The following is a 27,867-nucleotide window of genomic DNA, read 5'->3' as shown; positions in this document are numbered from 1 at the left end:
TGGGGTTGAGAAAGATGGAGTTTCTCTCTCCAAATTTGTTTAATGCTCTCAAGATCTGTCTGAGAGGGATATGACAAGAACTATGACTGTCAATGGCATCCTCACTTCAACAACAATGAGAGGATGCAACACCTTCAAAGCACTTGGAGATGGGCCAGGAAGAGATCCTCTGACAGCAGGGCTCTGTCAAATCATATGGCACCAGAAGACAATGGGGCTTGGGATTCAGCATCTCTAGAGATGGCAGGTCTGTGGTCCCTGGGGGTCCTTTCTGGTCTTAGAACAGAAATTTTTCTCACACTTATTAAGAGAGATATCTTCCTGGCAAACAGGTACAGACAATGGTACTTTACAGCTTATGCAGAGTCCCTTACTACAGTGGTCCATCTGTGGGACAAATGTCAGCTTCAGGACAGACCTTTACTGTCTTCTGGTACCAGCTTTTTATAAAGCTCCTCCTGGATGAAAGACAGGTCCTTGCTGGCTGGTCATGAAGGAATGGTTTGGAAACCGCTTGTGTGTAGATCTGATGTTACCTAACTTCACTGCAGTTAGATTTATATGAGATTTTTAACAGAGATAAAGTAATTGCTTGTCTGTCCCTGAAAGTGAAAATGAGAACTGTAGTGGGAGTGATAACAGAATGCTCTTTGTGGATTAATCTTTAAGGGGAATTTAGCAGCCAGACTGACAAATGTGATTTTGTATAAGTGCTCTAATTATGGTTCACACTCCAGAGGGAGAGAAGCAATTGCAAAATGGGAATGAAATTGTTCATTTGTCCCTTTTGTTCTTGGAAGCAATTGCTTTTGAACCAGTCATATTTACTACAGATTTTCCATACTCAGCTCTAACTACAAAGCCTGTGCTTTCAGTCTGTTTGCCCCATTCAGAAAGGTAACTGTGTGGCCAGCCTTGCCACTTATCAGACAGATTTCCAGTATACTAAACATAAACGTTACCTTTTTAAGGACATTGGGAGTGGGCCATAGATGAAAGATGATCCTGGAAACACAATTTCTTTAACGCTGAACAACATTACTTATTCTGAAAATGGCTTAGATATATATCTGGAGCCTGCTGTCTACAAAGTCAATGTCAAAACTTGCTTCAACAGGATCCAAACCAAGGTCTAATTTAATGCTGCTATGTTGAATTGTCACACTGGGCAGCAATTACATAAGCAGCTGCTTTGACAGTTCTACAGATGCAGGCAGGATTGATCACTCCCACGAAAAATGAAATGTATCTCAAGGAATGTCACTAACTCTCAATTCAACAAGTCACTTTAATCTCAGTCTGATTTTAAAGCAGATGGGAAGCCCTATCAATCTGTCTATCTGAAAAAAGCATCTTCAAACTATTTCCTCTTAGCTGTAGTCTGTCAAGTGTGAACATTAAAGCTCACCAAATTAGACAAAGTCCTTATGCTGAAATCCTTGGAAAGTTTTTTCTTTTCACTCTTTATCTTATTTTGGGTGAAGATGTTACCTGATAATTTACAACTTTTTTTCAAGATAGTGTCTACTTACACCTTTCATTTGGATATTCCAAGATGAATTAAAAACAACTAGGTGATGTCTTTGACAACTAATATAAGTTTTCATGTTTAATTTTCATGTTGAAGGGAAAGAGCTTCCTCACTTGGCAAATGGTCAAATTTATCTTTCACAGCATTAAGATCATCAAGGAAAATTTTCCCACAGTCATTTAGAGAAGCTGCAGCTGGTTGATAGTAATCCGAGAGTAATAAATAAATAAATGAATGAAACCCATTCATGAGAGGGTTATTTAGCTGGGTTATTAGCCATATCCATAGACAGTTTCACAGCACAATAGAGAAATGGAAATAAAAAGGATGAAGAAGTAAATGTGGATTTAAGCTGCAATCATCGCTCTGAAATTAACGGTATTGTTTATAAATGTAACACATTATTATCCTCATCATGTCTAGCAGGCCATGTAAAACCAGCTTAGTTTCACACTGCTTTCTCTGTTGCTTTGTTATCCAGGTCCACCTCAACATGTGGAAATAAATAATTTCCCTCTGGTCAGCAAAACACAGAGACCCTTTGCTCAACGCTGCTGTACCTCCCAGGTATTTTATAACTGAGAGCCTAAAACATGCAGTGATGACTGCATTGAAAGTTATATACCAAGACCTCAGAGCCAGGCTAGATCACCCGTACTCAACCTAGACAATGCTTCGTTCTGCCACAGACGAAGGCATTTGGAAACCTGAGTTTCCATGGCAGAAACTTTTCTTTCATCTCAAAAATTAGGATTGTATCCTCAATACCACACTTAGTCCAAACTCCCACTAAAGAAAATGTATTCCTCAAGAAAGGAACTGACATCTTTGCGAGAGTGAGGGTTTAATAGTAGAAAGCAAGCAAGGGCTTTAATATTTGACTCTTAATGCTTGGTGTCACTGCACAGTCCTGCCTTTTCCATTACTCAGAAGAAAACAGAGTCCTTGTATGCAATAGTCAAGCCAGTTCAGACAAAACTGCAGCCCTCGCTTCACAAGTTCTTGGGTGCATGGACAGTGATTTCAATGTGTGGATCACAGCTACTTTTAAGCAGCCTTTAGAATTACAGTATGAAAAACCTGATGAGAATTAAATCATTATCACTCATTTAAAATCATTGTCCATCTCCCTATAAATAAACAGCAGTAAGCACTTTAAAACATTAATTAGTATCACTTCTTTTTTTTAAAAGAGCCTATCTGTGCCAACTGCAGATACACCTTATATAGTTATCAAAAGATAACACTGCACAGACAGATGACAACGTGACTACAAAATAACATCAGTGATTCCAAACAGGGATATCTCATTTGTTACCCAAAAGAGTTGCACCAGGGTGTTTGCCCAAAGCCCAGGGAAGCAGGCAGAGCGGTTTGCTTTGACTTCCACTGAATTTGAGTCACATCAATGGTTAGCAGTTGACCTATCTGTTGGACTTCAGCCTGTAAGAAGCAGTGAGGGAGGCATGCAACAAATGACCTGAACACCATGGTGCACAACACTGTGGTATCCAGCTCATATACATGCTCAACCCCAGGAGGGGCATTCCCACAGCTGATAAACACACACATTGGTCCCTGCACCACGAGGGAATGAGATGGAGGTCCAGGCTAGGGACCACCACAGCACACATCACAAGCACTGCTGGAAATCCGAGACAGTCATAGCGGAACATCATGAAAAGGGAGACCAAATTTTGCTTAATGCAACACTTTCAACATCAATTTCAGCACAGAAACTCAGCACTCCTTAGAAATCAGGAACTAAGACATTAAATGCATTCTGCTCAATAAGATCAAGTCTGTTCTCACACCCTAATACCCAGAGCTTGAATACACACAACAGACAGAAAAGACTCTCTCCAGCTTGGTTAGGCTGAGTATGTATCCAGATGTGTGTATACTTGTATGCAAATATGTATACTCTCAGATACAGCTGCTTTGCGTTTAAGTCACTGAGTTCCCAAAATCTCTGGACGCACCATGCTTCATAGGGTAGGTGGAAAGCACCACCCATCTGCACCATTCAGCATCATCCCCAAATACAATTTCAAGCATTCAGCCTTGGCCTGGTTCATGGAGGCAGACGTAAGGTCTCAGAATATCTGCTTTTGAATACTAAATACTGAATACTGGCATAAAGGCACAGACAGGTCTGTAAGTGCTCATTACAACAAAGGCAGAATCTCTGCTGTAGGCATTTAATAACAATCTTTTAGGCAGCCGGTAGAGCTTTGCCAGGAAAACTTAAATGTCTTGGCTATTTAAACAGCTTTGACATTTTCGTGAATCCCTTTCTTGAACTTAAGTCTCATAAATTCCGTGTAACCGGCATGTTAGATATCAGAAATACTTCCTTGCATCCTGGGCAGATTCTTAGCACAATTCTGCAGTTATCATCACAGACGGCGGCACTGTTGTTTCACTGCTTAGAGCTGAGGATGTCATTCACTTGCAATAGTGAACGAGCAAGATGTGCAAAAATAACATGACTCACTAATGAGACCCTACATACACAAAGACAGCCTTGTTGCAGCCACACTGACCAGCCCATCGTCCCAGTAATGCTGGGGCTGCCACTGCAGCTGCTGACGTAGAAACAGAGCAGAGACCCCAACCCTCCAAAAGGCTTTTCACAAATCCTTCCCACAAGGGATTTCAAAGTCTCAGAAATCACTCAGTCACTTAGAAGTCATGTGGTGCAGAGAGATGGCATCTCTGGTTAACCTCAGGTTCTCTGAACATACAAAAAGGTTCAACAAGGAGTACCTGAATGTTACATGAACAAAGCCCCATAGGTGGGCCATACATGAAGTATGGACCAACTGGCAAAATAACTGAGGCTTCCTTTCTACTATGATAAAATACATGACCACATTGTCCTGTAAGTTTGTTGTATATATACTCCTACATAACTGGTGCCTGGTAAGAAGGGGCGATCAGAAAACTACTGCACAATGGGAAGTAAACCCACAGATGTGGTGGTGCTTCACCACTAAAGGAACAAGCTTTCCTGAGACTGCAATATCACTGTTGGCAATTGATGATGTGTCTCAAGCAAATCCAAGCTCATTTTCTTCCTTGGACTTTGGATGTCTCTCCCAGCTACCTGCTCGTGCAGCCATCATTCAGACCAGCCCCTGGGCACTTCTGGTGCAGGCTGGAGGGCATCCTCCCGCCAGACAAGGCAGAGAGGGCGCTCGGTAAAGCCAAGTTCAGTGACCTTATTTCAGTGATGTGAGTTGCAGTTATTCTCTCATGATCTAATCTGTATCCAGCCCAGGTGGCTTGGGAAGAGGAGGCCACAGCTGCCAGGAGCCTCTCCTCACCCGCCAGCCTAGCGCTTCCAGGATGCAGCTGAAGATCTGTCTTAAATGTGCTTAGTGAGACACAAGTGGGTGCATTTTTATAGCTTGTATCTATCATCCATTCAAATGATTTTTAACAGGAAGAATTAAAATGCAACCTTACCAAGCAAAAAATTAAGACCTGCACATCTTTTGAGCTGTTTATTTTATCCATATTTTGAAAAGCACTGATGGCAGATTGTAACATGACGCAAATGTAGTGCAGTTTAAGGGTGTTCGACAATTCATCAAGAGAAATTAAGTGTAAAGCTGCATGGCACTGGCTGAATATGTTTAATAAATTAGGAATGAAACAAGCACTCTGTTAACGAGAAAGATGTAGCAAAAGCTTATATCACTGTACTCAGAAGGCCTGAAGGATCAATAATGTAAATATTAAAAAGGAGAGCTAATGCATGAACATTTTTACACGAAAAATAACCTAAACTTTAATGACAAAAGGCCTGCTTTAAAAGCATGTCTTCTTAAATACATTCAAGATCTTACAGGGGTAATATTTGTACTGGGATTTATAAAGGTTTGCATGGTCTCATGTTACTCATATGAAAAAAACTGTTTTCAAATACTGAAGCACAGCAGTCATTAAACATTTTCATATGTTAGCTCAAACAAAATAGAGTCCTTGGCACTTGCTGTCACAGCTTGGCCAGCATTTCTATTAAATAAACAACTGCTAGCATTCATGTTGTAAGTCTCCACAATAATACTAGCTCTTCTGCAGTGGGTCTCTCAGGCTTTTCTGCTACGCTCTTCCATTTCTATAATCATGCTTATCAAAGAAAGGACACGATCAGCCATCTCAGCAGAATGCTCAGGCCCAGCTAAGGACCCACCAGAACAGTGGATGCCTTCTGAATTCCATCTTGCAAAATTCACATACCCCTGAAGAACTGACTGGCCTGTAGAAAGCCAAAGTATTGCAAAAAAGTTCTGGGCAGGTTCTGTGCTGCACTAGAAGCCGATGCCTTTTAAAAACATTATCTTAAAATCCCCTGTCCAACTGCATTTAAAACACCTTTTACAGAAAAATATATCAAAATATTAGTCAAAAAATAAGAATAAAGTATTTTTATAAGGATGTATATTTATTTAGAGATGGGAAATTTATGGCAGCGCTCAGATACTTTTCAATTGTGGCTAATTAAAATAAGTATAGCACTCTTCATTCATCCATCCAAATAAGATGGTTAATTTCCAGGGGCAGTGAGTATTTACAGCTTCTATGTATATCCTAAGTATAGTACACAGTTTAGTTCCTCGAGCTGAGCTTTGTAAACAAATATGAGCCAAACTGGCACCTTGAGGATCAGCAGGAATTCCAATTAATGGGAGACCCACTGCTGCTAAAAATTGCCATAGCTACTTTGAATTCAAAGAGGTTCTGACAATTTACACCAGCTAGAGGTCCGATGACTGTAGTTTAAAGTATTTATATAGATTGAAAGCTGTTTTACAGATTGAAAGCTTCCAATTACAGTATGCAAACATTTCTTGGCACAAGCAATTAAATATATATTTTGCTTGTGTAAAACCAACAGCAGCTGACCTGGGATTGCAACTCAGCTTGTTTCTCAGTTTTATACAAAGCTTTGCTGTAAATAAAAAACACATAAAATTTTCCCTAGAGAAACTATTCATATTGGTTCAGTACACAGTCTTAAGCAGCAGCAGAAATGCTAGTTTCTCCCAAGTCTGAGCTATTATAATTTTTGCTAACAACTACCTAATCCTGTTCTCATTAGCAGTGCATTTTGTTTTTTCTTTCAAAGCACATTTTTTCTTGCTGGCTCCAGCAAGGATTATGTGAGTAGGCTGCTGCAGTCTAACACCTGCAACTCAGAGTATATGTTTTAAAGGTTTAGAGTCATAGAATCATAGAATGGTTTGGGTTGGAAGGGACCTTAGAGATCATCTAGCTCCAACTCCCCTGCCATGGGCAGGGAAATGTTCCACTAGACCGAGTTGCTCAAAGCCCCATCCAACCTAGCCTTAAACACTTCCAGAGAATGGGTATCCACAAAGCTAGGTAACCTGTGCCAGCATCTCACCACCCTCAGCAAATCCCTCGCTTGAGTGATATTTTTCAGAAGTGTCTGAGCACCAGTGTAACGCTGCCTCCATGCTGCAGGAATTGCTCTCAGGATAAGCTTAGCCCACTGCCAAGTGCCTCAAAACTTTCACCTCAGAAACATTAGTTAGCCTGATCCATTTGTGGTTTTTATACATTTTATATTGCTGAGAGCATTTACAGTAATATTTTTAAAATGGAAATGTGTAAAATGAGCATATTTAAGTACATGTCTCTCCCCCCCAATACACAATGCTTTCAGATGGGGCAACATTCATCTCTGGCATGGCTGGCAGAAAGCTTTTTGCTTTTTATACCTTAGGTGGAGCAGACCTCCACTCACAGTTTTGTGGCAGCAGGATGTTTGGATGCTGTTTCACCTGCCTCTCCAGCAACTCCTAAGTTTAGGGTCCCCCAACTGACAGAAAATGGCAGTATTTGCACAGACAGGTAGGGGTTTCATGGCAAGGCACAGCATGTGGTTCAGTGCCAGGCAGAGGTTCCATCTGTGTTGGATAAGCACTGCTGAAAGTCAGGGAGTAGCAGCTTGAGGTGAGGGTCACAGCAGTGAAGATCCATCATGTCTCACGCTGTCCCTCTCCTCTCCTACTTAGACTGCATTAGTGCAAGCCTCTTGCAAGGACATTATGTTTTGTTACTCAGGCACATATTGAAACTCCTTATGTCTCTCCATCTCAAGAAAAAGCCAAATGCTGCAGTTTAGGGCCTGCACAACTGATCTAATTGTTTTTCAAATGGATGATTTTACAGGACTGGAAACATTATTCACCATTACTGACCTTGGCCGGAAGATTTAAATTTTCCTTTATATAGTATCTTAACAGTATTTGTAAGGCATTTTAAATTTATGCTTCTGAATACCACAAAGTGACTATTTTCACCCAGAATGAGGGTAGGAAAATATACCTTGTTTGGATGCAATTCAGTGCTTATTGAAAAGAAATCTGGTGTGGTTCCTTGTAACTTAGAAAGTTGTTCCTTCTTTACATCCACTTCAATCCGTTTGATATCACTGATGGATTGCTACACAGCCTTTTAGGATCACCAGCTCTGGTTACCTTATGCAGAGGAAGATTGTACTACACCAAAATCTTCCAGAACAAAGCAGGTGGCAGCTGTTTCAGCAGCTTCTAATTTTTCACTCCATTCAACATGTCCCAGCAGTGGCAGAAATATTGTACATTCGACTGAGCATTTCACAGCTTTCCTCTGCAGGAAGACCCAGTCCTAGGTTGAATCACCTATCCCAAAAGAAATGTTACTGTGACCTCTAAAAGGAGTCAGAACTCACTGCTGAATCTTGCTACAAACCATGGAAAATAAAATAACCTGCTGGGCTAACTGCAAAAATTAGCTCCTACCAGCCCCATATCTCAGTATGCTACAGAAATGTATGTTCTGTTTAGTGGGTAGCAGGGCATAATAATAAACCCAAGATTTTAATGCAGTATTGAACATATCTGGCATTTTTGGAGATTTGGTTCAAATTTGGCAATATTTGAAAAGATTTCACTCTCAGACTTCTCCAACTTTTCATTAATATAAGGCTGAATCCACCATTTATGAACATACAATGATGGGTAAGAGGAGCTACATCTGAAATGGTCTTCACCTGTTTTCTACTCATATGTTGCTGTATTTTCCTTCTTGCAAGCATCAGGATCTCACAAGAGCACCTAATTAGTGTAAGATGTCTTTAAGACTCAGAAATGGCAGAAAAATATCAGGAGCATGATGGAGTGACTTCTACAAGTAAAAGTGCTCAATTGAGCATCTCTGCATGCCTTTTTCATAAACTACGTCACTGTCAGCTTATGATTCTCCATAAAAGATGATAAAAGTCCTCTATCCTAGCTAATATTTCTGAGATGTCCTCAGAGAAGAGTCATACAAAAAGAGTTGCATTTAACCACTTTCAGGGTGACAGATACAGGTATCTGTGGCAAGACCCATAGGGAGAGAAAAAACCCCAACTTCTGCCATCTGCCCAGCAGCTGCATTTGGAAAAAAAAATACTACTGCTGTTCTCAGGAATTCATGGAGTAGCCACATTCAGTTGAATTCATAAAATGAAGCATGGCCAAAGGAAGTGATTCTGCCCCTCCACTCCCATGAGTACTCCATCCAGCTCTGGGGACCCCAGGACAGGAAGGACAGAGACTTGTTGGAGTGGGTACAGAGGAGGGCCAAAAAATGATCAGAGGGATGCAGCAGCCCTCCCATGAGAACTGTCTGAGAGAGCTGGAGGTGTTCAGCTTGGAGAAAACCAGGCTCCAGCAAGACCTTATTAAGGCCTTTCAATACTTAAAGGGGAGTAATAAGAAAGATGGGGACAAAGCTGTCTAGTGGGCCTGCTAAAACAGGATGAGGAGTAGTGGTTTTCAGCTAAAGGGCACAGATTTAGGTGGAAAGAAGGTAGACTTAGACTAGGCATAAGGAATAAATTTCTTACAAACAAGATGGTAAAACTCTGGAATAGGTTGTCCAGAGAGGTGTCTTATCCCTGGAAACATTCCAGGTCAGGCTGGACTGAGCTCTGAGCAACTGGCTCAGTCCCTGCACATTGCAGATGGGTTGGACTAGATGACCCTTAAAAGTCCCTTCACACCCAAACTATTCTGTGATTCTATGATGTTGTGGTTCTATTAATGTCTCTATCTTTATTTTAGGAACAAGCCCATGTTTGTTCTGTTTCTAAGGTACTCTTTCTAACCTTTTGCCTGTCTGGTTAGACCTTTCAGCCACCAAGCCCTAGCCTCACCTTAATGAGAATGAAGCATGAAATGACTGTGATGCCAAATACCATCAGCATTCTGTACAGTACTGAAAGTGCTGTAATACAAGCAAGCTCTTCAATAATTTTTTCCTAGTAAAGCAACTCCACATGGGAAAGCTGTAGGGCAAAACTGCTGTTTGCTTCTGAGGGAATTCATCCACTGACATCAATGTCCGTGAAGTTATTAATGAAACACGGCCACTATGCCAAAAGCTACTGGCAGCACAGAAATCAGGATGGATTCTTGACTTTTATGGTCGCCAGAAACAGATCAATAATTCATGAGATTTGTACGGTTGATACACTTCTGGCAGGTCCAAACTTAGACTGAGAAGAGGCGTGAGGGACTTCTGTAACATTACATACATGCTTCTTTGTGCCTCCATACTGATGTTTTCCATAAAGAAGGATTAGAAGGAAGGCAATAAATGGAAAGATTCCATCTAAGATATGTTTTCTCAAGCTTTGGTCTAATTATGATGCAAGCACTTTGAAGTTCATTACTTTAATTAGAAGTAGAGACTAAAAGAAAAAAAACACGGGAGCCATTTCCCAGGTAGGAACTGGAGCTGAAACGCCAATGCAAACAATAAAGAATACTGCATAACTTGTGCCCTAGTGAAATGCTGGCTTGTGTTTTGCCTAATGGCAGATCAACACCACACAAATGAAGCAATTACAGTTGTGCCATATAAAGCCTTATTTGGTCAGCAGCCAAAATGGGGATTAGCTGGAAGAGTTCCTAGGACTTTCTGTCTGAATATTATTGCAGAAGTTAATGAGGAATATCTGATATGCTTAGACACACATAAACAGTGCCAGCAACCAGATGAGGTGGTTGGTCCAATAGCCAGTGTGCTGATAATTAAAATGCCCTGAAGCCAGCTGAACATCGCTCCAAGATCAGGTGAAATGATTACAAGGGCAATCCAATCCCTCTGGCAACCAGCTATATGATGTCACCATCGATGCAGCCATGTACACAGCAGCAAACTCTCCACCTTTCCCCAGCATGGAAGCAGGTTCCACTTAAGCATGGAGCATCTTCACTTTTGCACAGCTCTGTGTCCTTATACTGCCACTGGTGGTGGTGAAGGAAAGGCCACAGTCAACTCAATACAAGGGTTCCGCCAGGACTTTACTATCTCCCACTTACTCTCATCCACTACACTACCTGGTCTAGTAGAAAGTGTTCCTGCCCATGGCACAGGGTTGGAAATAGATGATCTTTAAGGTCTCTTCCAACCCAAACCACTCTGTGAAATGCAAATATAGCAGTTCTCAGACCAGTCGGACTGAGCACAATCACATCAATATGGTAACACTCATGCTCGTGATGTTTCAAATACAAGCAGCCAGGCTACAGAGAAAACACAGTACTAAAAGTACTAACAGATCTCCACAGTGGATATGGAGATACAAATAATATAATTACTGTTGTCCTGAACTCATGCCCATGTGCCAATTTTAATAAAAAAAAGCCATATGGAGTAGGGTCCACTGGTGATGGAGATTTGTGTCATTGCTTTCTAAATGGAACACAAAAAATGAGGTCATAGACCACAGACTGTTTCAGAAACCCCTAGTCGAAGTTACAATTTCCCTATAGGTTTCTCTCCAGAACAGTTTCTTTGACCAAAGACACTGAGAAATCTACCATCGTGTTTGTCCTGACGCACACACCTCCATGGATTTGAAATAATCATACAACCATCTGGAGTGGGAACGGGCTTCAAATATTCACAGTGCAACAAACACTATGCTATTAATCTTCACTATTCCTCTGAGGCAGAGGGGCAATTGTCATTGCCCTCAATTTGCAAAGGTGAATCTGAAGTAAGAAGGTGCACTGATCTCCCAGACACCCAGAAAATCTGGGCAGGGTCATTAACTAAGCTCACCAGTACGACATGACTTCAGGCAACCAAACTTCATTGCTTCTCAAAAATCTCTGGGTCTTTTCAGGCAACTGTTCATAGGGAATCTATCCTTCTGGTCTCCCAGAGATAGACTAAGCTTAAACTTCTGTGTGTATTTCCTCAATTCAGTCTTTAACCACAACATACTTCTAATTTTTCCTGCTGAAAGTGGGAGACAGCCAACTTGAGTGGCCTGACTCCCATAACAAACAAACAAAGAAACTCTTCCACATTTTGACCCACTCAGGAGTTCCAAAAAGGTCCACGCTGTCAATCACTCAGCAGCTGTATAAAGCTGCTTAGGAAGTTAACTGCTCCTTTTGCCCTGGTAAAGAAGAGGTAGGAAGCACTGCCACTTACTTCGCTGAGTTCAGGTCCTCTCATTCTCTTCTGCTTTTCCAGCAAGAAAATGTTATTCAGATGAGAATGATCTGCTTGACATTTAATTCACAGAAATTATAACTAAAGCCAGGTGGTCAGGGAGAAGACCTTCTACCATGCAGGAAACATAAACATCACTTTCCATAAGCTACTACAACTTTCCAAATACTCCTGTAGCTCCAGGAGGTTCAGTGTGATGGCTGAAGGTATCTTTTTCATAACCATAATTTTCAAAAAATTATCATAGCACTGTGCAGTCCGGAAAGCACCTAAAGAGTTGTCTGGTCCAACTTTGTGTTCATACAAGGGTCAGTCCTGAGGTCAGACCAAGCTGCTCAAGGCTTCAACTAGTCACATTTTGTAAACTTCCAAGGATGAAGCCTGCACAGCCCCTCTGAGCAGAGTGTCACTGTCAGACTGCCCTCAGGCAGTCAGGGGAAATAGTTCCTCCCTACATCCAGTCCGAACTTCTCCCATTTCATTTTATGTTCATTGTCACTGGCCCTCCTGCCCTATGCTGCTGTGAAGAGTCTGGCTCCATCTCCTCGAAGACCTTCCTGTAGACACTCTGGGCTGCTTCTAGGACCCCCCAAAGCCACCCCTTCTCCAGGTTGAACGAGTCCAGCTCTCTAAGCCGCTCCTCACCAGAGGAGGTCCAGATCCATATCCAGCTCCATCTTGATCATCTTCCACGAAATTGGTGGTTCAGTAGCAGCTTGCTTATTTAACTGTGACAGGAAAAAATCCTAAACCCTCAAGAAACTGTGATGACTTTCTGTTCACTTTCAACTACACTTTCATAGCCTGAGTTCACATTATTTAAACTGGAAAGTCACAACTAATTGTCAAGTATTCAGGTGGTTTTAAACCAAAAAGTGTCAGCAGGTATAGAATATAATCAAAATACTATCATATACTGATTAAAACCTGAGGAGCTGGATCTTAGTTAAATGCAGAGCATCTGAATGTGGGTTGGTCCCCTAGGTTTGCACAGAGGGCATTTTCATTTTATTTAAAACCGATAAATAAATGAGCATCATTCTAAAACCCATCTCTTCATATTTCGTGTTGCAAGCACACTCTTGTGGAAACCTTAAAATTCAGAAGTTTGGTTGAAAATGTAAAAATCTGAAAAATTGCCTAGTAATGTCCACATTGAGGCATATGAAATATAGACCATTTAAGTTTTCTAGAAAAAGCTGAGATTTTCTGTTGGAAATAACAAGATCCCATGGATTTTTCTGTAGGCTTAAAAGTTTTAAGATCCAAAATAGACCTAAATCACACAAACAACACATCGTAAAATGTGCAACATGCATTCCACACCATGGAATCCAAAGATCTCATTCTACATATAAAAGCCTCTTAAAGACATAGTTACAAATCTGGGCTGCACTAAATGGAACCATATAAGCAACAGACTGGAAAGAGCCTGATGCGTAACTGTTCAGAGAAAACTGTACATATTCTGGAAGTAACAGATGGGCTGCCAGATGTTGGGGCTGCTCTCACCTGCAGGCCTCATTCATCCCTGCTGCTAGTAATGGAAGATCTGGAAGCTAGCAAGGGATCTGGATCTTCCTGCGCACAGATGCTATTCCTGACCAAGAGAGGAGACAAAAATACTAAAAAAGCTCTATTTCCTTTGTGTGCTGGAGGCAGATTATTATTTTCATGTGTTCTTTTAGAGTAGAAAGAAGTACCTGAAGTGTAACAATGAAATAGGTCTCTGTATCAGGTCAGGCTTGGATCATTTTTATCCAGTTGACTTTTGGCTTTAAAAAACTGCAGGGAAAATTGTAGTCAAACTCTGACTACAGAAAACTGCCAATACTGCCAAAAACTGTTAAAAGAGAGTCTCAACAGAAGAACACGCAGCACTGTTTAACATCATATGATTTGCTAAAAGATATAGTTAAATAGGAACTAAATCCTTTTTCAGGCTTGATTTTAGCTGTTACTCAGGGACTTGGTTGGAATAGGAAGCAGAGGAAGGAAAGCAGAAAATGGGAGTAAGGCATCGAGCAACTAAAGTACAGAGACTTGAGCTAAAGATAGCTAGAGATAGTTGAGAAAAAGAGCACCAGTTTTCCCTCTACCTCCTACCACACAAAAAGCAGACCAGTGAAGAGGAAAAATTACTGATCAACCACAAGTCACCATTTTATAAAACAGTATTTTAAACTTGTACTGTTCAGTGAGGTACACATATGGCCATTTTTACTTGGAGCCTGAGCTCCTTGAGAACATTCTGATGGTGGGAAAGAGCTGCATTTTAGAGCTGTTGTGTCAAGACACAGAGTAGATTAAATTATACATTAAAACTACTGCATCTTGTTTTATGCTGTCAACACCTTTCCACCTTTCATGCTAGGATGTTCAGTCCATAATGCCTACTCTGTCACACATTGTGCCAGCCAGAGATACTGTTCTCACTTCAAAGAAACAACAAGAAAGAAAACAAACTTTTCTCCCTACTTTTGGTTGGGGATTTCTCACAAGAATCAAGGCTGCACAAAGACTAAATGGCCATTTTATGTCTCTTGGAGTCCATCTAGTACTTACTGTCAATTGGACGTGGGCAGTTTTACAACTACCACACAGATTAATCTCAAACTGTCTTTCAGGTGCTATTTGTTCCCCAAATGTCATTTCCACAGAGAGGTATTGTTATGAGCTGCTGAGATGCCTTTCAGCAGCCTGATTCCTTGCTTTAGTCTACCTACAATTTACCTGAACAATTATTATCTTAGTGGGATAGGCCTTTTAGTTGTCGGGAACTGTACGATCAACTTCAAAGGGCAGTTCCTGGGACTTGACACCTAAACAGCCAGAGAGTTCTAATAAAAAGAAAAGAGAGAAATAATAACGAGCAGCATTGTTAAAATATAAAGGGCTGCATCTTGCCCTCTGCTGAGATGCTTTACAAGGGATTGGGGAAATGGCAGGGAAAAGGGCAGGAGAAAATTATTTCTGAAGTGCCAAGAAGCAGCGTTTATTTCTCAGGGGATCTATAGATTGGAAACAACCATAACCTTTTTGTATCCCACTGGCATACGGTGGGGATTAATGCTTATCAAAGGGTTGAAAAAGTCCAGAAAATCAGTAAGACGTGCACAGCAATGGTATCAGTATTGTTGAGACATTATGGCCTTTGCTGATAGTCTGAGGTTCATTGGTTATACTTAAATATAAGCCCCTTTTTACCTGTCAGAGAATTCAACAGCCTGACAGATTTCATTTGGACAGATTTGCTATTGTGAAGCTTCTATCCTGTTTGCATTCAAACAATTCTGAAACAGACGAGTGAGAAAAGAACTCCGATCTTTTTGCTGCCTTGATTTCTTTCTGACTGTAGAAGACAAGCCTGTTATTAAACATATCCTGGTGCTGACTACCCCAGACTAGCCCAATGCTTCTGTAGAACAGTACAGAAATTTAATTTTTCATAATCAATCAATATACAAGAGAATTGGAAATCTCTTGTATAAATATCTTGTAAAAGAAGAAAAACCTAAAAAAAAAGCCTCGTGCTTTTAAGCCAATACTAAAGCTGAAGAGGCAGAATGGTAGTTTCACCTTTTACACTGATCATACTGCTAATTTAGAAATACCTATTGCCACTGAAATGTTTAGATAAAAAAACTTTCTTTGCAATAGTTTTACTGGTGTTTCCATGCTCTGTTCTTTCACTCCTGCTCAGAAACACTTCATTTCACAACTTTCCTCACTAAAATCCCAAGACCTTCCATGGAGTAAGGAGCAGGATGATATTACAGAGAGGCACCAGAATCTAACAGTGGGACCAAAATGGGAGCTGAGCTTCTTGGAAGACCTTTGCTTTCCATCAGTTTCTTCTAGTGTCATTCATAGTGTAGGAAAACACAAATGGCAGCAGAACAAATTCCTGCGACTTGTGCTTTCTTCTCCAAACCACAGAAAGCTTTGTTCAATTATGAATCATCCCTGAAGTCTGAGAGTGAAAACTTCCTGCTGGTGGCAATGAAGAAATAGGCTCTGTGAGGCAAGGCAGGTCAGAGATGGCTCTTTGAAGCACTTGAAAGATATAGTGATGTTTTTATCCCCCCCAGGTAAGAGAAAATTCAGCAAGTGCAGCATCATGGACACTAATGAGTTGTTTTCTTTCAAAGACTCAAGTATCAGAAATTATCTCAATAGCAATGCTCTTCACTGCAATTTGGTGACTTAAATCAGAATTATTACAATTTCCTTCCTCTATAAGTAAAAATTGCAAGAATGGGCAAAACTCTTTCAAGTAGAAGATTTTGCCTCAATACATTTGCTTATACATCTTGCAATGGATCTCATTAGTCATCATCAAATTTCCCCCTTTCTTTACTGCACTATTTTTGTACAGGGAAGATCCTTATCTTGATTGAAAATTATTAAATTAATCCAACAGGCATCACTGGGGAATGGAGCAAGTTGGGACTCTAATCTCTGTTCCCAAGGCTTTATCTTTACTTTTAAAACAGCTACTCTGTTTTCAGACAGAAATAATCCAGGTAACCAAAATTAAGTATGCCTCCCAGGCTCAGCTGAAAGAACAACTTGCTAACATTCTTTTCAGGCTCTCTTCACTGATCTTCTTTTGACCCCTGACTTTTATATTCCTTCTTAAGCAGTGGGCCATTCTCTGCCTTTTTACCTAGTAAATGTTATTTTTAGTTGATAGAAAACCCAACAAGCTCTGAAGGATCTGACCTGCTTGAGAAATATCTCAGCTATAAGCTTTGACACTGAATGGTAATGAAGTGGTAATTCAAGCCTTGTTATGCCTACAGTGAAGGGAAAAATATTATGTAAAGTCATACAGTATGATCTACACCATCAGTCAAACAGGATAATGTTTACATATGTATGAAATGCTACAGATCACATTCTAGTTTTCAAATAATTTTGTATCATGGAAAGAAATGACCTTGTAAAATCCTGGTAAGCTGACTAAAATCCTGTTCTTTTAAGTATCAACAGAGCACCTCATAACCATGCAGGGATTTTTGTTTTCTCCAGTGGCCCTTGCTTCAAAAGGGTAGAGGTCAAACTCAGTATTTTCACATCACTCATTTTAATCCTCAGAACTCAATTATTCACCAGTTCTCTCTATATCTTCTTTATGTCATATATAAACAACATCAGTTTCTAGGTCCTATGGTGCTTTGCTGAAATGACTCTGAATAACACACTGATTAAGGGCAAGACCAGACATTCTGGTAGGAGAAGAGAAATGTGAAAAAAATCAAACCTGCTTCCTCTGCATCTCTCCTCACTGTGACGGTTGCTTGCCTTCAGAATGATCTGGGGAGGCCTTTACGTGCCAGTGTTGCCAGCCAGAAGGCAGCTAACCAGCAAAAGAAATACCCATTCTTCTCTCTGAAGTGCCAGAACATGCTCAGAAGCACATGGGCCACAGATGTTTTCAGGATGACCCAACCACCTGTATCTATTTCTGTACCTTTCTAAAAACAGGACCATGCCATTGAGTGAAGAATGCAGCCCAGACGCACAGAAATATCGAGCTAGAATAGTTACATCAACAATATTGGTTAAGAAAATAAAAAATCTCTAAAGACCTTTGAAAACTGAACAATATAGGGTACACTGAAGAGTGGTTCAGGGAAATGCTTCCTTTATGATACAACACAACTTGTACAAGGAAGCTTCCCTGATGGGAAAAGTCTGTTTTTGTAAGGATTCATGGATTTCTGCAGTACAAAACCATTGAAAAACAACAGTGGAAGAAATCCTCTGTACTAAATAAATGTTGACAATGTAAAAAATTGGGTGGTCAGCTCAAACACTTTTCCTAGTTTTTCTCTTACTCAGAGGCAATCTGTGAATATCATACCTATCCTTCTGTAAACACAAATCTGATCTTACAGAAAGCATAAGAAACCAGAGCATGAAAGAAATTTTGTGGGAAACATTTTTATCTGTCCTTGCAGTTGACTATTGTGTAATGACTCCGCTTTCCTACAGATCTTGGTGTGAATTACCAGCTCACTGATCTACAAATCCAGGCTAAAGTGAGAACTGGGGTATATCTTGGAATAATATATTAAGTTCACAATAAACAGCTTTGGCAGTGAATGATGAGCTGGGAATTCCTTCCACAATAAGCTCCTTATACTCTGGTCTCTGAAAACATCAAGGACAACATTTGATAAAAAGTTTAATAGTCCCACTGGAAGAAACTATACTATCATATTGTTATTTTCCCAAGCTTGTTTCAGGTCAATGAAAAAAAGAAAAGGAAATATCACTTTAACCAAAAAAAAAAAAAAAGAAAAAAAGAAAAAAGAAAATTCCATCCTGTGTAAGGTCTGCCAAAATTTTGTATGAATGAGCATGCATTACTGAAATAAGTTTTCTTCCAACACTACATTTCTAAGGAACCATACTAGATATATCTGTGAAGAGCAATGATAACATTGTCAGCTGTAGTACCACATTGAAGTGAAGCAATGAAAGAATAGCAATTTTAGAGATTCACCTCAGGAAAAGAACTAGATGAAGTCACTGAGATTAAGATGCTAGATTATAGAACCCATGCACACAAACAATCCCTTCATAACAGATCTTTATCTTATTCCCACAAATTAATTTTTCTTCAAAAAAAAGTTCCTTCCACCACAGATCTCTCACTCCTAGGGTAAATCTCTTTCAGATATTGCACATTATATTATATAAAACAGGAGAATCCATACACTGTTGACAGGGCACTGTTTGGAAGCACAAATCAATTGCACAAAGCAATCTCCAGAGCACTCCTCCCTTGCATGGGATGGAAACTAAAATCCATAGCCCCATTTACATTGTACTTTGCTCTTCCTGTAAGTTGCTAGAAAGATTGGAAAGTTACATCTGCAACAGCTGCATCACTGATGCACTACCCACACTGCATATCTTATGTTGAACACAGTAAAGAATGGATAAAGCATAAAGAGTCAGTCCATGTCACCAGATGTCACACTGCAAAAAAACAGCAGATATCACCAGGTAGACCTTTTTGCCTTCCCCAGAACAAAAAGAATTCTTCCTAAAGTCAAACTGGAGTTAATCCTTTACTACATAAAAAGAATAGAGACTTGAATAATGGAATATAGAATCCCAGGTTCATAAATATAAACATTAACTGTAATTCCAATAGCAGGAACTTATTAGAGCTCTGGATTTCATGAGGTTGGTGAACAATTATCACCAATCTCTAAAATACATTGATGCATCTAGTCAAAGTTTTTTCTATTATTTGTCTAAATCTAATCCTGCCACTCCCATCTGCCTGGGCTCAAAATGTCTCACCAGACACTCATGACCTTGCAGGTTTCACTCATCCATGCTGCATACTTTTGACTACAGGACAGGACAGCCAAATGTCCTTAGTTAAAACAGTAAGAGAAAAAATTGTAAGTCCTCATTTTTCAGCCCAACCTGTTATTCCCCTTTACATAAAACAGCTTCAAGGTACTAAAAGCTGAAAAAGCTTTTAGTGTACCTTTGAGAAAATATTGCACTTAATTCCTTTTTCATTACCTCTTAGAGTAGAGAACTCTTTCATGTTCTTCACTATTCAAACTTGTTTATGATGCCTACATATCTAAAACAGAAAAGCAGAGGCATGCAAGGCACAGGACTTGAGTAGTACAAGATCTCCAGCTGTTGCCCTCTGGAAACACAGATTACTGCAAGTGGCAAGGCAGATGACCCAGGGGTGATCCACAATGGCCAGAAGTCTGGCCATGAGAACATCTTCTAATGACAACACTTTTACAAAGGCAGGTCTTGTTAAGCAGACAAGCAGCACTCTCTTAACCACCTTTGAAAGCCCCACCTTTGAAGAAAAAGCTCATTAATTCACACTGAGTACTACACAGTGGCTTTGGAAGGATACCTACCGTTGGAGGAGGAGGAGGAAACAGTAAGAACAGCTGGGTAGTGCCACGAGAGAAACTCAATCTTTGTTGTGATGAGAGCCTTTGCCCTCAATCCCACATTCCTTCTCAAACACGTCAGTCTTTCACAACATTATATAGAAATGAATATCACAGAAAAGGAAGGAAGGAAGGAGACACACATGATATGTGCCGTGGTACTGCCCATCGGGCATAAAAGAAACACACATCAGGCATTTCCCATTCTCCTCCATTCAGTGATATGCATTAATCATAATACTGCACCAGCACTGAGAATAAATCATTCCAATTAGCCAATAGGTACTGGTTGAACACTGCAGGAGTGTAGCATGGAACCCAACAAGGAAGAGTTTTAAATTAAAATCCACTACCCTGCTCATGTGTACAGTCATGAGCAACAGAGAGACCAGTCCCTGGATCTCTCTGACAGGTGGATTTCATCTGCATGAGCCAAGTGATGGGTACGTGCTCTGTGATGAACATGGGCCCGGTGATGTGATGGCAGGGAACCATCCCTAACCCTATGCTACAGGAAGAACCACTTTCTGTCAGTTAGATGTGTGAAAATATATGGTCTGGTTCTCCACACACTAACACCAATTTTATTCAGATGTTACTACATTTCCAGGGAAAAAACTCCTGATTTACGTCATTGTAAGTAGGCGGAGGGTTAAGACTAAAATACTTCTAATGAAATAGGTGTTCAAACAGTTTAGTGAATAATTCGATATGAATAATTTATTTGGAAAAATTGTTATTTTTCCCTAGTCCTGACCAGACCAAGAATAGTGTTCGAATGTTTAACATTTATATGCTACTTGCAATTATTTGTGAACTACATCAAGTAATTTGTGGTCTACATATTACTCAGACAGGAAATTATGATTATTAAATAAAACAGAATTTACAATTCCCATAGCAAATAAAGTCTTTTTACTAATTTATGTAATGAGCTCAGCTAGCCTGCCTTTCATGGATTTCAAACTGCATGTTCAATATTTGCAATTATCTGTGCAGACAGCAGTTACATAAGTCATCTGATCAGTGACAGAAACACTACCATGTGGGATGCAGTCAAAATAGCAAATGCAGCATATTCTAAAATTTAAAACATTCAGAAAATACTGAAACATGCAGTTAAAATTTACAGCTGACTCTCTTCTGTTCAAAAGCACAGGGGGAGGAAGCTTTTCCCCTCTTCCATAAATGCTACTCTCTATAGACATACATGAAAGAGGTGGTACAAATGTCAGGTATTGCTTGTTCTTTATTTTCATCCAGAACATTAAGTGTGTTGCTTAATGTTTTTAGTAGGTAAGCAGCACTGGTGGTTTGTCACTGGGACTAGAGAGGGAATGGGGTGCAGCAGGAGAACAAGCAGCACATGTGAAAGAAAGGCTCAGGAAAGGCATGGACATGGACAGCCAGTTGAGACAGCTTGAAAGAAGATTTGGTCCAATTTTCAAGTTGGGTAGGATCTCTCCTATTCTCCTTTTTGAAACACATTTGAAGGTAGGATGTGAAAAACAACATGGTTTTGATCACATAACCCTAATGATAGTTGCCAACTCCCAGTTAGATGAAACTGTGGCCTCACTGAAATGTCTGGGAGATTGGTCTTCAGCTGGGATGGAACCAGGATTTCCCACTGGATCCTTAAAATCATGGTAATTTTCTTCCTCTCTGCTCCTATTAGTCTTACTAGACTCTCTTCTAACTGCTTTACGTCTCATCCCCATTACTCCTAGGTATTTTTGTCTAGCCAACTGAATAAACCTGAAACAAGCCCAAATTTGACACAAACCAGCTTCCACAGGCTGTTAGTGCTCATTATAACAGGCTGTCTCTTGTTGGTATTGAATACTCTGCAGAAAAAAGGGAAAGGGACTAAAGAACACCACAAAGCACGATTAAAGCAAAGAGCCCACTGCTAGGACATATATGACAGCAGCCAAAGTACTCCTAAAATGTTTGCCCTAGCTTTGACACAGTAAAGCATGACTGTCAGCAATGGACATTTCCTTATTACCCTAAACTGCAGCTGCCTACCACTCTTAGGTTGTCTGAAACACTGAGAAGGAGATATCACTCTATCAGAAGTGTAAAATAAAAAACAAGTGTTTTGAAAATATATCCAGATAATAGATCATCCTCTCTTACTATCACTGCCTTCTACCTTTAACTATTCTATGGGTTCTGGACATGTTTTTCTATATAATTAATATTTTTAGTGTCACTTTCCCTCTCTCACCTCCTTAAGTTCTCTTACTACTTTATTCAGCAGTGAAGGTGGCAGTTTTTAAATCTGAGAGGTCCTGAATGTTAAGGACCAAAAATTCATATTCAATCACTGAAATAACTGGTCTGATTTTCCCCTGCACATACAAATCTTCTTTTGCTGTGGATGGAAATGGTTCTAATGATACTCCTTTTACCATCCCTATAATGCAGTTACAGCTACTGATGTTTGTGGTATTGTGTGCAGATTAAACTGATGAGTTATGAGTGAGTCTAGTTATCTGCATACTGGTAATGATGTCTCCTCTGCAGTCAGTTGTAGACAAATAGCTCCTTAGTTACTTCCTCCACAGAAATATGGCTCCATCTGCACTTGAAACTCTTCCCTTACACCTACTTCCTCCCCTTTGTAATCCATTATCATCAGCTCAAATGTGTAATCTGTTACCATGAGAAATAGGGTGCTGAGCACTCAACGTAGTATTCCCTTTCCCCCACCCATGTGCACCCTATCACTGTCAGACTCCATAGGCCATACTCCCTTCAACTGCTAGTTGCTCTTTTGCTTTGAAGAAAACTGGCAAATCTACCACTGGAAAATGCAAGTTTTGTTGCCTTAAACATTAAAGAAACAGAATGGTAAATACCGCCAATTTTAATACAAAGCTAGTACCTTGACTTGTGTCCCCTGACACTTTAAATGAAATGCAAATGATGTTCTGCCTGTGAATCAAAAACTCTCCTACTTTACTGAATGCATTCGATACCATGATAAAGAAAATACTGGTGAGTTTGAAGGCAGTACTGAAATGCATAATGCTAGAAACACAAACTTATTTTTTCTAAATAAGAAGGTGCTTTAATAAAAAAGCACTTTAATGAAGTTGCTTTAATGAAGGACTAATTGCCTCCAAGTGATGACATTTGAAAAAAGATGTTACAAGCAGCTTCTTACTCAGAAATTAGCAGTCAAGATCAATAAACAAAACATAAAATGTAGGCATATTATCGATGCAGATACTGATGCAGAAAATGTAAGCATAATACTCCTATAAAGGGTTGAATTTGGTGAAAAAAGCTGATGAAATAGAATAACTGGTGTTAATTCTATTGAGGCTGAATTCAAGTAGCTAGTGTTCAACCAGTTTGGTTTTTATATGGCCGTGAAACATATGCCAACTATAGCTGCTAAATCCATATTGCAATTAGAAATGGTTACCTTTGTTGATCAAAAAGAATGAAATGGAAGAAAATAAAAATAACATACCATGTCCACACACAAAACAAAAAGAGCTATATCAGGGACATCAGGGAAGGTGGAATACTATAACAACACATTTTATATTGTTATACTATTCCACCCACCTTAATGGAGAACCCTTCGGTGTGGCTACGCCATAGCCTTTCGAATCCAGATTTCCTCCCACTTTCATGGTGTCGCATGGTTTTCGTTGCTCAATGTATTCATTCATGGTGGACTCCAGCAGGAAGGCAAACTTGCCCTTGGATTTGCGGACACGAGCTACTCCCTCTGCAGTAGTCCTAGTGAACACTGATGGCTCAGCTGATTTCATGTAGGTCCACATCTTTTCATACACTGCTATTTTTGATCTCTGGAGAAAATCAAAAACAAGTTAGAACAAAAGAATGTTGCAACTTTCAGAATGGCACTGCGCAAATAAAATCAATCATACTTATTTTTCAGACATTTGCAGTTGGGAAAATCTTGGAGAAGGGTTTTATTTGAATTCCATTCTTTTAAAGGAGACAAGAAATAAAAGTATCAATACTATAATAGCCGATAATATTTTTAAGTTTGGCTACCCTCTAGCAGTCAAAGAAAAAAACTCTGCAAAGCTGAATTTACTGTTAGATAAACGAAGTTCACACAGTCAATGTATGGTAAAGTGTGTTTTAGGGAATGATATATGAAATAGATGTCCACAATATGCTTGTACTCTTAAGAGAAACAGTAAAATAATCTCCCCATAAATACTCCGCTGAATCTTAAAGCATTTCTCTAACACCCACTTCTTACACCATCAAAACCACAATAGCTTAAGTAAGATTTCTGCTTTCATAATTCAGAGTCCAGAATTCATTTCTGATTCATATTCAGAAAAGCTATACAATATTTGAAGACATGGTTCACAATAAAAGATGGAAACAACAAGATGGACCAAATATGCTATTAAAGGAAGTAAAATGCCTTAGAGCATCTTTCTTAATGAATTAGGTATGATTTTAGAACTGCAGTATCAGTGGATTTATTTTAAAGACTCTGATCCTGCCAATAACTGAGTAAGAAATGTACTTTCTCAAAGAATGCACAAGAATTCATGGCTTAGAGTGCATTAGTTGGAAATTTGCCTGTCTGGGAATGCATGGAGTAACTACAGGTAAATACTTAACCAAAAATAAAACTTCTTCATAAAAAATAAAAACAAATTAAATTTTTCACTAAAAAAAGGGAAGGAAATGCTGTCAGGCTGAGAAGTTTCCCATGCTCATTAGCTTCACTCAACAACTCCTTTGCTTCCTCCAGCAATAGGAATACATACATGCGAACCAGCAGTGTGTCAGCTGAACACTACCCAGTGTTTTTGTAATAACAGATGGCACTTGTCTTCCCCTATGTATGCTGCAAAAACGACTTTTTAACCTAATGCTCAAGTCAGCTTTTATTTGAGTCATGAGGAGTTTCTAGCTAAGCAAGATTTGGTCTATGAGCCTGTTCCTACACTGTGCTGAGTACTCCAGGAAAATATTCATTATTATAAAGCCCCAAAACAAAGGGCCTTAGATTATTTAAACAAATACCAAATCCTATAATCTAAGTATTATATAAACTGAAAATGGTTTTAAGAACTTGGAACTGAGCCTTTTTATAGGTGGGAGTAATTTCCCTGAAGCACTTCTTTTTACCAATGACTGAATGATTGTATTATTACTTAGAAAATAACTTGTTCGGGACCTAAGTCTATCTTGAAAATAAGTGGCATTTAAACAAAAATGTTCAAAAAAAATACCATATAGCAGAACATCATAAATTATGCTTTCCTTTTTTAGTTTGTCTGTATGCATAACTTTATCTTTCTATAATAACATTCAAACCAACATCAGCTGTGTATGTCCATAATCACATCCTGACTTGTCACCCTTTCTTTCCACTGTAGTCACAGCTACTTCACATTTACATAATAGTGGCTGGGAGCAGAGCATACTCTAAGCCACCAAGGCATTCTTTCTGCTTAATACTGATGTAATTTCATGGATTTAAATTTACAAAAAGGAAAAATGGAAGAGAGTAGTAATGAATCAGCCATAATTTCGAGAATATTTTCTTGCCTTTGTCTGCCTTCGCTTCCAAACATTTCTCACATCTTAACGTCCATTACATCTAATTCTTTATAAAGCAACCATGTAACAGGTCACTTTCATTTAAAACTATGCAGCACATAAACCAGCTTGATTAGTAAGAGGAAACACTGCCCTAAATCAATTGAAAAAGGTTGCATTTAAATTTTTTTTTAATAGAATCTAGTTTCCTTTGCCTATCAAAATATAAAAAATATGGAAAGTCTAACAAGGTATATGCTCTGAAAGAACATTTTCTTCTACCAAACTTTTATTTGTTAACATTCAATTTCTACATGTCAACTCAGAGTGAAAACTGAAGAGTGAACCAATAGATATTTTTTATTATCATATGAGGAAACATTGCAGCTTTCCCTGCAGTCAGCCAAGCTGGGATAATTTTCATGTTGGGCTTTTCTGAGTAGAACTGCTAAAACTAACTACTTTCCCTCTTAAGCAAGCTGCTTGGAAAATACAACCCTCACTGCATCTAAACCAGAAAATAAGAGAACCTAACAGCTAACAGTATCAAAGTTCCTCTTTTTCTTTATGTTGGCTTTAAAATTATTTTCTCTTTTCTGCTTTCAATCCAGATTTAAAACAGGCTGAAGAGGTGTTCAGAGTTTCTGACATTTTGATCAGAAATGACACTGTGATGAGCAAATGTTCTGAAGGCTCATCTTCAGCCAGATAATCACCACTGACAGCAAACACGTGATTCTAATACCAAAAAGTGAATTGCTTCCAAACACACTTGGCACACAAGTCTTGTACTATTGTTTCAGGCTAGGTGTTAATTTATGTATTACGAAAAGAGCTTTTGTGTCAATATTATCTGCCAATATTTTTATCTTTCTCCCTGTTTTGTGAAAAATATTTTCAGAACTAGAACAGAGTACCATTAAAAATCACTATACTGTGACAGAGATTAGAAATAATTTGAAAGCAGGGCCTCAATGGCACCATTTTAAAAAAAGTGATCAACACCGTTCAAATCTTGATTAAGCTTCAAATTTTGCATATGCAATAAAATTTTGTATTTGTAGTTACTTTAATGTTTCCCTCTGTATTTTGAAAGAAAAGAAGAAATAAAAAGAGCAACATTGATTTTTCTTCTTTTTTCTCTTAACCCTTCAAGATTGAAGTGAAAGAAGGGCTGTTGCATAGACATTTTTACTTTATTGTAGTGTCTTCTCTTTAAAATGAGAACTGGCATAAAATATTGAAAAAGTTTCTGTGTTTATAGGATGATTTAAAAGAGCCATGAAATTTTTGTGACCAAAATTGTTTCTACATCAAAATATCTTATCTCATTACTTCAATACAATGGCTTGTACAAGTGTTTTGAAACTCTTAAGAAAACAATTCCAGTCCTACGTTCTCTATTGTTTCTTTGGGAATTAATTTTTGCATATCACCTAAAAAATTTGCAAGCACTAGATACTCCTGAAAATGCAACAAGTTAATAAATACAGCACTACGTAAATCTGACTGGCCATCAGCATCATGTTTTTAAGTATTATCACAGCTTTATTCTAGTAGAATGAACAATTGGTACTCATATATTGCGGTTACCACCTCAACTTGCGATGGACTGAGACTGGAGTTTCAAGAATTAAATACCTAACTTTACACAAAAAGAACTAAAGAAGTGTTTAGGGGTGAGCCCTAGGTGAATATAAATGATCAATAGGATGAACTATACTCATTAAAAACCAGGACATCTGGCTGTATCAGTACCAACATATTTCAATTCTTAGGTGGGTCTTCTACATTTTGATACCAACATTTTTGTAGACATCTGGAATAAAAACAGGGCTTCTAGGGACCACAAGATGAGTTTCTACCACTTGGGATAAAAAATAAAGCTCCCAGAGAGCATCTGTAGTGTATGTATATATATTGTGTATACCAACACCCTGACTATAGAGTAAGACAGGTGCCATTAGAAACTTGTCAGTGAACTGTATCCATTAAAAATGAGGCACCAAGCACCCTAGCCATTTCAGCTGGATCCCTCTAGAGTTCAAGTAAAGAAGCAGATACTTTAATGTGTGATTTATTTCTACATAACACACATGTCCCACACAGCATGCACAGGGCTGCTTTTCTTTCTCCAGTGTCTACAGAAGAAATCTGGAAAACTGGGTTAAACTGAACTCCTTTATCAGTTTCTGGATGTGAAGGTCCAATCACTGTGTGTTTCTTAAGTGAAATTTGTATCTTATAAATACTGTTTTTGCAGCTAATAGAACAGATTTGCAAGCTCTTCTA

General features: G+C 39.1%; 1 protein-coding gene across 9 annotated transcripts in view; it reads right to left on the bottom strand.

The window, feature by feature from the left end:
- GRIA4 (glutamate ionotropic receptor AMPA type subunit 4) overlaps positions 1–27,867 on the bottom strand; it is a 216,966-nt gene that overhangs the window by 18,980 nt on the left and 170,119 nt on the right. For all 9 annotated transcript variants that reach the window (XR_006015325.1, XM_042023805.1, XM_042023806.1 and 6 more), the window contains exon 13: positions 23,602–23,849. Coding sequence is in view for 8 of the 9 variants with exons in the window: in XM_042023805.1 (XP_041879739.1) it covers positions 23,602–23,849 (248 nt within the window). In the remaining variant the exon portion in view is untranslated. The remainder of the gene's footprint in view (positions 1–23,601; positions 23,850–27,867) is intronic.

This window comes from Corvus kubaryi, unplaced genomic scaffold (assembly GCF_017639235.1).
Source record: "Corvus kubaryi isolate FWS band 111438036 unplaced genomic scaffold, C.kubaryi_AGA036_p1.0 37256, whole genome shotgun sequence".
In the NCBI taxonomy this organism is placed as follows: Eukaryota; Metazoa; Chordata; class Aves; order Passeriformes; family Corvidae; genus Corvus; species Corvus kubaryi.
The sequence above is the reverse complement of the archived record's forward strand: the minus strand, read 5'-3'. Positions and strand labels throughout refer to the sequence as shown.